The sequence below is a fragment of the Nannospalax galili genome, unplaced genomic scaffold (assembly GCF_000622305.1).
Source record: "Nannospalax galili isolate Female #2095 unplaced genomic scaffold, S.galili_v1.0 scaffold747, whole genome shotgun sequence".
NCBI lineage: Eukaryota > Metazoa > Chordata > Mammalia > Rodentia > Spalacidae > Nannospalax > Nannospalax galili.
In genome coordinates, this window is record NW_008357686.1 from 1,746,683 (window position 1) to 1,757,221 (window position 10,539).

General features: G+C 42.4%; 1 protein-coding gene across 2 annotated transcripts in view; it reads right to left on the reverse strand.

Annotated features, from left to right (window-relative positions):
• Positions 1-6,453: 6,453 nt before the first annotated feature.
• Positions 6,454-10,539, reverse strand: part of Itgb1bp2 (integrin subunit beta 1 binding protein 2) — a 5,631-nt gene continuing 1,545 nt past the window's right edge. Inside the window, exons 2-8 of one of the 2 annotated variants that reach the window (XM_017794962.2) lie at positions 8,910-9,004; positions 8,773-8,831; positions 8,596-8,666; positions 8,386-8,485; positions 7,646-7,759; positions 7,345-7,407; positions 6,454-7,030 (exon numbers count right to left, since the gene is read on the reverse strand). In XM_017794962.2, coding sequence (XP_017650451.1) covers positions 6,791-7,030; positions 7,345-7,407; positions 7,646-7,759; positions 8,386-8,485; positions 8,596-8,666; positions 8,773-8,831; positions 8,910-8,952 — 690 coding nt within the window. In that variant the 5' untranslated portion in view covers positions 8,953-9,004 and the 3' untranslated portion in view covers positions 6,454-6,790. The remainder of the gene's footprint in view (positions 7,031-7,344; positions 7,408-7,645; positions 7,760-8,385; positions 8,486-8,595; positions 8,667-8,772; positions 8,832-8,909; positions 9,005-10,539) is intronic. The other variant, XM_008855568.1, reaches the window with a different exon arrangement.

Sequence of the window (10,539 nt, forward strand, 5' to 3'; positions counted from 1 at the left end):
ATAAAAATTTAAAAAAATAGAGATGAGGGAAAACTTCCCTGCTACATTTTTGTGTTTTTCTTTTTAATTATTCTTTTTCTTTCTTTTTTTTTGTTGTCTGAGGGGTTTTTTTCTATACTTTTGTTTTTGAGACAGGGCCTCACCATGTAGTTCAGCCTGGCCTTGAATTCCACCCTCTCCCATCCTAGTATTAACCAGGCCTAACCCTAGAGTGCTAGGATTAAAGGTATGCACCACCGTGCGGGCCCACCATGGTGAACTCTTATCCATCTGGAATCGTTAAGTCCAATAAAGTCTTCCTTCTATAAGTTGCCTTGGTCATGGTATTTTATCACAGTAACAGAAAAGTTACTAATGCACCCTGTAATTTCAGGAGGCAAAGGCAGGAGGATTATGAGTTCAAGGCCGGCCTGGGCTATACAGCAAAACCATATATCAAAAAGATTAAATAAAGCTGGGTATAGTGGCATATGCCTTTAATCCCAACACTAGGGAGGCAGAGGCAGGTGGATCTCTGTGAGTTCCAGGCCAGTTCTACATAGCAACTTTCGGGCCAGTCAGGGCTACATAGTGAGACCCTACTTCCAAAAAAGCTTAAATAAATAAATAATTGAACAAAAACATAGTTACTTGTTGGAATTTAATGTACAATAACACAAACAAGACACTAATAAAATATAATAAGATAGTCTACAAAGTATGCTTGAATCCCAGGAACAAAAAGTTCCACTGATTTTCTAGAGACAGGAAAAGCATTTGAGAAACAATCACTGAAATAGTAGCTGGGAAGTTTTGGTCAAGTAGAGAGAAAGGTACAGATGAGAACTATGGAAAACTCCCAGAATTCAAGACATGAAGTACAGCAAGGGATGGGCACATGATATACAGGACCTGAAACAGATCTTAACTGAAAGTCTATACATAAATATTCATTTAAATATCTATCCTGGATGGTGATGCAGCCCACTGGAAGTATATACTTAGGATGATCCAGGACCTGGGTTTGAGCCCAATCACTGATCAGGAGACAGAGAAAGGCAGATTACTACAAGTTTGAGGCCAGGCAGGGCTACAAAGCAAAACTTTGTTTCAAAAGAAAAGGAAGAGGAGAAGGAGGAAACCAAATACCTTAGCCACGAGAGGTGGCACAGGGCTATTATCCTAGCACTTTGGAGGCCAAGGCAAAAGAATAAGCGTTGAAGGCTAGCCTGGGCTATCTAGAGACTTCCAGGTTAGTTTATGCTACAGAATGAGACAATGTCTCAAGACCAACAACCAAGAGATTAATAGCCTGACCTCTAACATCAGTGGGACCCCCAACCACTGCACCCCTCACTTCTTCCAGATCCCATGTGTACTCAACCCCACCCCCAATTCCACACTTCCCCACCCCCTGCAGCCACTTCAGTGTTACTGTCTCTGGGGATCCCTTGTCCATTGCCCTCTCTCCCTTTCTGCTCCCAAAGACCCAGGTCATTGCTAGAGGGAGAATCAGGCAGACAAATATAAAGTCATGCTGTCCACTTTCAACTTGGCCCTTGCAGCTGCTCAGCAACCCTTTATTTGTCTCATACATTCCCTGGCACTCTCCCACAGGGCTCTTCAGACCTTCTGCATCTTAAATCCCAGCTTCTCCTGTTCTACTCTTTCAAATTAATATATACACTTTCATCAGATGCTTAGAATTCTACAACACTGTTAGAAAACTTTACTGTGGAGAATTTACAGCATGGACAAAAGTAGGCAGAACAGCATTACAAATCATTTACCAAGCACTAACTGGGAAGTAGTATCAATACTTGGGCAATCTTGTTTCAAATATCTTTTCAACCATTTCTTTTCTCATATTATTTTGGAGCAAATCCAAGACAATGTATTATTCTAATGTGTGTCTCTAAAAAGGAAAAATACCATTACCACACATAAAATAAATAATATCAAATGCCAAATCGGGATTTAAGTTTCCAATAGTTTCATAAATTTAAAATAATTACAGCTTTTTGTTTCATTATCCAAATAAAGGCAGACCTTGTGATTGGTGGATAGGTATTGTACGTAACTTTACTTTTTAAATATTTTTATTAACATATATTAATTATACATAATAATGTGCTTCATTATGACAGTTCATACATGTACATAATGTTTCGATCTTTTTCACACATATCCATTACCATCTGTTGTCTTCCACTCCTGCTAATTAATCTCCTCCCTCTTTGCAACTAACCCACTTTCTACTTTCATGTTTTTATTTTTGTGACCCAATGAATTACATTAGGTTTGTTTACAGAAGCATGGGCACCTTACCAGTGGCTTCGTCCCTAAAGAAAATGCCTCTCCATCCCTCATCAACCCTTAACCACATAAAATTCCCCAGGGAGGGATAGGGACCATAAGCCCCTCTCCCTTCCATGACAGGCTCACTCTTGTACAGATATTGTGCAGGTAATTGAGCTGCTTGAGTTAAGCATGCAACAGCCATGTTATGCCAGGAAGTTAGCATTCTCCCACCCTCCCTCTTCCATCCTTTCCATCTCCTGCAATGTTTTCTGAGCCTTGGAGGGGGGTGATATAGATACCAGTCCCATTTATGGCAAGGCAGTCAATAGTCACTTATTCTCGGCACTCTGACCAGTTATGAGTCTCTGCAATCACCACTGAGGACTGCAAAGAGAAATTTCTATGACCAAAGTTGAGAGCATCACTCATCTGTGGCATAAACATAGTTATTTTGAAGGCAATTTAATGGGCACAACATGTCCATTTAACGGAACAGTTGCAGGTAGTTTCCCCACTAGGGCCTATGACCTCCCCAGCCATGGGCTTTTGACCAAGTTTACAGTACCATATGTCACTGTTAAAGGCTCATGGCTGGGCATGGTGGCACACGCCTGTAGTTCCAGCACTTGGGAGGCAGAGGCAGGTGGATCTCTGTGAGCTCAAGGCCAGCCTGGTCTACATAGTGAGTTCCAGTTCAGCTGGGGCTACAGAGAGATCTTGTTTCAAAAAGATCAAAAAAAATTAAAGGCTCATATTCTTTTTTAAATTTTATTATTTTTATTTTATGTGTATGAATGTATTGCCTACATGTATGTGAGTGCACCCGTGTCATGCTATGCCACAGAGGTCAGAAGAGGGTTTCAGATTCCCCCGGAACTGGAGTTATGTGGGTGCTGGTAATTGAACCCTGGTCCTCTGCAAGAGCAGTCAGTACTCTTAACCGCTGAGCCATCTCTCCAGCCCCTCCTCATTTTTTTTCTTGCAATTATTTTTGGAGTCTCACTATGTAGCTCAGGGTGACCCTGAACTCATTATTAACCCATGCTGGCTTTTAGCTTGTTCTTCTGCCTCAGTCTCTTGAGCGCTGGGGTTACAGGTGTGCATCATTACACTCATCTTCCTTGCAATGTTCTTAACAGAAGAAATTGGACTGTTTCTCAGTAGTTTTGCAGCCTGAACTTTGCTGACTGCATCACTGCTACATAGTTTAACCTGTTGTTTTGACCTCTTTTGACCTACTGATAAATACCAATAAAATCCTAAGAGTACAATTTTTATACTCATTGCCCTGTATAGTGATATAGAGAAACTGCCCATGTGACAAAGGAAATGAAAGAGCACTCACTTGCTTGGAGAGTGACTCAGGAAGGAGCTGGGACCTCTTCAGCAGGATTGAAACAGATGGTTGGGGTCAAAGATCAAAAAATAGTAACAGAGGTCCAGGGACGATAGGATGGTTGAGGGCCTGGTAGTGTCTGGTTTCCACACAGCTGGTATGTAGATCAGGCCAGGCAAGGAAGCAATCAGGTTGAAGTCAGAACTGGCAAAGGAGAAGTAGCAGTTGAGGCAGCAGCTGGGATTATTGCTCAGGGGATTACTCTACTCACTATCCCTGGTTTCTAAATATACCTTATTCATCCCTGCTCTGTGCCTCTGCCCAGGATGATTCCTCAGTCGGAATATCTCCCTTTCTCCTCACATATAGCAACCAATGCAAATATAAGTTCCCTTGCTTCCATAGTTTTGCTAATAGGGTCATAAAATATCTAAGGAAGAATAAATGAAAGAAATAAGTGATTGCTTTCCCAGGAAGGGAACTGGATGGATTAAGGGAAGGGCTAGAAGGGAGAAAGATTTTACTAATTTGCTGCAGAAGGAACAGTTAATCCAATGAAAGTACCTCGTAGAGTCTTTTGAAGTAGTAGTGAGATAGGAGTTTGTAGTTTCAGAAGGAAGGTCTGAAGAGCCCTGTGGGAGAGTGCCAGGGAATGTATGACACAAATAAAGGGTTGCTGAGCAGCTGCAAGGGCCAAGTTGAAACTGGACAGCATGACTTTATATTTGTCTGCCTGATTCTCCCTCTAGCAATGACTTGGGACTTTTTGGGAGCAGAAAGCAGAGAGGACAGTGGACGAAGGATACCCAGAGACAGTAACACTGAAGTGGCTGCAGGGGGTGGGGAAGTGTGGAGTGGGGGGCAGGGTTGAGTACGCCCAGGATAATGTCTTGATCTGGAGGAAGTGAGAGTTGCAGTGGATGGAGGTCCCATTGAAGTTAAAGATCAGGCCATCAGAGACATAGAGTAGCTTAGAAAAGTCTTACATCAGTGTAAGATGTCACTGATCAAGGGGCTTCTTGGTCTGGTTAGGCTGGTCAGTTCCTAAAAGGTTCAATATTGGAAATTATATTCCTCAGTAAAAATCTAAGAGAAATAAAACCACGTTTAAAGAAAAACTTAAAACATGTTTATAGATGCCTTATTCATAATGACCAAAGGTAGAAGCAACTCAAATGTCCATGAACTGATGAATAAACATTATGTAGTATGTGCACATACTGGACTATCTATTATTCAGCTATAAAAAGGAATAGAGTACTGATACATGCTGTTTTATTGTTGTTTTGACACTGGATCTCACTATGTAGCTTCACCTGGCCTAGAACTTGCTATGTAAACCAGAATGTCCTCCAACTTGTCATGATCTTCTTGCCTCTGCCTCATGAGTGCTAGGATTATAAGAATGTCCCATCATACCTATTTATATGCCCAAATATGGACCAACTTTGATAATCCTTAGTAAAAGAAGCCAGTCACAAAAGACCACATTTTGGTGTAAGAGAGATGACTCAGCAGAGGACCTAGGTTCAGTTCCCAACACCCATGTGGTGGCTCACAATCACCGAAACTCCAGTTCCAGGGGATCCAACACCCTCTTCTGACTTCCGTGGCCATTGCACACACATGGTGCACTTATATATGTAGGTAAAACACTGATACACATAAATAAAAAAATTTTAAAGACAATGTTTTATATGACTACCGTTTATATGAAATGGCCAGAATAAGTAAATTCATAAAAATAGAAAGTAAATTAGTTATTGTCTAGGGCTCTGTATTTAGGGGAAAACCAAGAATGACTGCTAATGGATATGGGGTTTCTGTGGAGAGGGATAGCAATGTCCTAAAATTATGGCTGTACCTGATTATACTTGAACTGTGTGGTATGTGAAATATATCTTGATAAATGTATAAGGGATGGGAATGTAACTCAGTGGCAGAGCACTTGCCTAGCATGTGTGAGACCTTCAGTTTACTCTCCAGCACTGCAAAAAGAGTAGTTAAAAAATGTACTTCTTGGGGTTGGGGGTTTAGCTTAGTGGTAGAGTGTTTGCCTAGCAAGTTTGAGTCCTTCAGTTCAATCCTCAGCTCTGAAAATATTGCACTTCTTCCATGGATCCTTCCCTCACTAAAATCCACAATCAGCTTCTCCATTCTTTTTATTCTTGCCTCTCTTTAAAAAGACACTGAAAACAAAAGAAAAAAAATAAAAAAAAAGAATACTGCTACTACTACCCACTGTACCACCACCTGATGTTTACTATTGATTCATATAGATTTGCCTTAACCCATCTTTCCTTTCTTATGTTCCTTTTCCTTTTTTTCCTTTTCGTCTCACTGTGTCATACAGGATGGCCTGAAACTTACTACGTAGCCCAAGCTGATCTTGTACTTGCAATCCTCCTGCCTTAGCCTCCTGAGTGCTGGAATTATAGGAACAAGCCACCACACACTAGCTAGAATATCTTTATTTGTTGAGATGAATCTAGTCCAGGATGACCTAGAACTCACAATGTAGTCAGCTGGCCTCAAACTCATGGCAATCTTCAGACTTTCATATGCTGCAATTAAGAGGCATGATAGAGGCATGAGCCACTGTACCCAGATTAGAATGTCACTTCCTTTTTCCTTTTTGTTCATTTATTGAGGGAGGTGTTGTGAGACAAAGTCTCATGTAGTCCACAATAACTTCCAACTTACTATGTAGCTGAGGACGACCTAGAACTCCTGATCCTCCTTATGGTGGGATTACAGGTATGTACCACTATGTCCAGCTCAGGTCTTTTTCTTCATAGAAATGAACAAGTCTGTTTCTCAGCTATCTCTAAACCACCAAACACATAAGTGAATACACAGGAAACATTCAGTAAATGCCTGGTGGCTGTGAGGAACAGAAGGCATGTGCACGTGCTTATTTTCACAAGTGTGTCAAACACAGCTAAGTGGAGGGAATGAATGCAATGTTACATGGTGAGGTGAGAGAATGACACTATGTGAAACTGCAGAATATAAGGTTTATTTAGGAGAAAAGCAGCATGGTTTGGGCAGTTTTGTTCTTTCCTCCTTCAGCTTCCTGCTGCTCAGTGACACACATGGTCAACCATATCCTGGTCTCTGAGATTATAAGGAGGTCATTGAGGGCTGACCTAGAAATTCAACTGTCTGGGGTTACTATTCTCCCATAGCTTCCTCCTCTTCCTCCTCTTCCTCCTCTTCCTCTGTCCAGCTCAGATCATCATCTGAATCCTCACATTCTTCCTCATCCATCTCTAACAAAACTCCTGCCCTAGCTTTCTCAGCTAGTGCATTAGGGTGTTCCAGCTGGGCCCAGGATCCTGGGTCAGCCTTGACCAGGGAGATTTCAACCCGTGATGGCATCAAGGAGACAGAGCTCTGCTCCACGTTTATGACCTGAGGAAGAGGGAAAGACAGAGATAATGAAGAAATCACAGGGTTGAGACTGGAGTAGTAATGAGTAAGAAACAGCAAAACAAGAAAGGGGAAGGCACAGAGGAAAGAAATAGGAAAGGGAAAGAGGGAGAAGGACAGAGGGAAGGAAAGGGGAGAGGAGTGGAAGAAGGAGGGAAAACCAAAGCAAATTAAGAGAAACCTTCTCCTCTCCCACTACAACTCTTTCCCTCACACATATCCTCTACTCACTCAAGTTTGGCCCTTCTTTTATTCTATCCACCTCCCTCCTTCTCTTTCTGCTTCTCTTCACTTACCCCCCAGAGCTTCATCTGTTCTTGAAACACACGGTTACCATCAAAGACAATGTGAACATGAATCTGAGAGAAAGGAATTACAAGCATAATATCAATTCCAGAAGGTCAGAAAAAGTCATTATGACAGAATCAGGCCAGAGGTGAGAACTGCAGGCCAGTCAGACAGTCCTGATGTAACAGCGCTCCCTTCCTCTCAGGGGAATATGAAGTCTAAAGGCTGACAGCATACAGGAGTTCTGCCTGTAAGATTAAGATTGTACTATCACCAATTCACTAGCCTCCCATCTTGAGCCTTCCTTACCTCAGTTTGACTGGCCTTCACCCAGTTGAAAGCAGGAAGTGGAATCTGGCCATACACAGTCAGTACTACCAAGGAATCTGTCTGATGCCAATCATGGCGACAAGATGCTGGCAGCTAAAGTGATGTGAAATGGGGATAGTAAGAATTTTTTTGAGACAGTCTCCCTGTAGCCTCAGCTGACCTGGAACTCGCTATGTAGACCAGGCTGACTTCGATCTTGGAGAGATCCACCTGTCTCTACCTCCTGAATGCTGGTGCTGGCATGCACCACCACGCCCGGCTAGTAAGAATCAACTCTTAATCTAACTGGAGTTCATATGAGCTGTGTAAAGTCATAAGAAGTCCCAGAAGGATTAACATTGTTTCATATGGCCAAGGTTCTAGGCTATAAGAGGGATAAAGGGCCGAATCTTATTCGATTCATACTGAAAGAAAATAGGATGGCTCACTGGTTAAGAACACTAGCTGCTCTTGCAGAGGACCAGGGTTTGATTCCCAGCACCCATATTGCAGCTATCAACCATCCATATCTCCAGTTCCAGAGGAATCCGACACCCTCTTCTCACCTCCATGGGCATTGCACTACATGGGTGCACTTACATACATGCAGGCAATACACTCATACACATAAAAATTTTTTTAAAAAAGAAAAAGGAGGTTGGACATGAGATACAAGGAAAAAAGTTTATCTCTGGAATTGGGTTCTTTCTAATCAAGAGTTTAAGAAAGGTGGGGCTTACCTGTTTGCCCCAGTCATGTCTACCAACTCTGCATCCTGGCTGTGCCAGGAATGCCCCAAAATCCAGGGTCTGGATACCACAGCAGCTCCAAGACTTCATCCTGAGGAAGATAATTCACCTGAATACCCCCTCCTCCCCTCCACCCAAGCCCCTACTCTCATGGATATTGGGAGAAATGTGTCTCACAGCCTACCCAGTCCCCTCCCTTACCCCTCATGGAATCGAGGTGCTCCTGGATGGTAGGTACATGGAGCAGCATCACTCTCAGGACCTTGGTAAACCTAACAAGGAGAAAGGAAAATCATGAAAATAATCAGGTCATTCAAATTCATGCCTATACCCAGATGCATGCTTGAGGTTTCCATCCTACCCTAGACTCTCACTCACAGCATCACATCCTGGGTTCTGGCAGCTGGAACCAGTCCAAATCAGACTTCTGTCAAGCCCTGGGCAAAGAAACAGTCAAGAATCTTTCCATTCCCCGCACCCGACTGCCACTTATGTCCTATTAAAGATCTGCTTACCTGCTCCAAGTTCCTGGTCTAGTTCCTTTTGTTCCAAAGCCATTTCCAAGGCCTGAGATATATTTAGTGGTAGCAGTTTTGGAGGCAACTCTGATCTAGGAATTATAGGGAGGTCATTTAATTCTGATCTATTCATTAGAATATTCAGCTCTAGTACTCCCACCCATGGTAGTAAAATCAAGTAAGTCTGGTGAAAGTGAGCAGGGTCAGAGGAGTCAGGCAGCAACCCCATCAGCAATTTTCATTTCTGTGGACATCACAAATATTGGAACCCTCGGAAATGCCCAGGGCTTTCCTTGTGCTCAGTTGCTTTCAATCTACACACATCTCTGCATTACTGTATCACCCGTTGCCAATGCTACTTCCCTTTCTTTGATATAAGATTTAGCTTTTTACTGTGCATAGTGTCTCACCCCTATTAGCTCAATCCTTTAGGACCTCAAGTTTGAGGCTGGACTGCTCTATATCTATATAGTAAGTTCCAGGCCTGCCTGGGCTATGAGACCATCTTTAAAAACCTAAAAAACCTGGGGCTGGAGAGATGGCTCAGTGGTTAAGAGCACTGGTTGCTCTCAAAGGTATACTTAAATACATGCAAGCAATATACTCATACACATAAATTTTTTTAAAAAAGTAAAAAACTCAAAAATTGAGCTTTTTTATTAGTGAGGGAGGACAACTTTGTGGAGTCAGTTCTCTCCTACCTTTACATAGGTTCCACAGACTGAACGTAGGTCACATCAGGCTAATATAGAAAGTGCTTTTAGCCATTGAGCCATCTCACCACTAGCTGTTTTTTGTTTTGTTTGATTTGAGACAGGGTTTTGCTAGTTTGCAATGGCTGACCTGGAACTCATCAGGTAGAATAGGCTAGCTTCCTACATGGTGCCTGTGCTCCTAAGTGTTGGGATTTATAGGCATGCATTAGCATGCCTAGTAATGTAAGATTTTTTTTTTGTTCTGTTTCTGAAACCCAAGCAATCTTACTACCTCAGCTTTCTGAGTACTGGGATAACAGACATTAGTCAACACATCTGGCTGTAAGATTTGTCTTAAAGCACTCTCAGAAACAGGGATGGCAGAATGGCTCAGCAGATAAAAGGTACCTGCCACCAAGCCTGATGAATGCAATCCCCAGGACCCACATGGTGGAAGGAGTCTTGTAAATCGTGCTCTGACCTCCACAGGTGGTACATGCTCTACTCCTAAAATAAATAAATGGTTTTATTGTTTTAAAAGCTCTTCCAGAAGGCTGGTCGTGGTAGTATACACCTTTCCTAGCACTCAGGAGAGAAAGAGGAAGGCGGATCTCTGTAACTTATGAGTTTCAGACCAGTTTGGCCTACACAGTAAGTTCCAGGTCAGTCAGGGATGAACAATAAAGTAAGACTTCTTGCTGGGTGTGGTAGCACATGCCTTTAATCCAGCACTTGGGAGGCAGAGGCAGGTGAATCTCTGCGAGTTCAAGGCCAGCCTGGTCTACATAGTGAGTTCCAGGGCAGCTGGGGCTACAGGGAGACTGTCTCAAAAAGACAAAAAGAAAATAAAGTAAGACTGTTTTTGTTTAAAAAAGAAAGAGGAAAGAAAGAGAGAAAGAGAAAGAAAGAAAGAAAGAAAGAAAGAAAGAAAG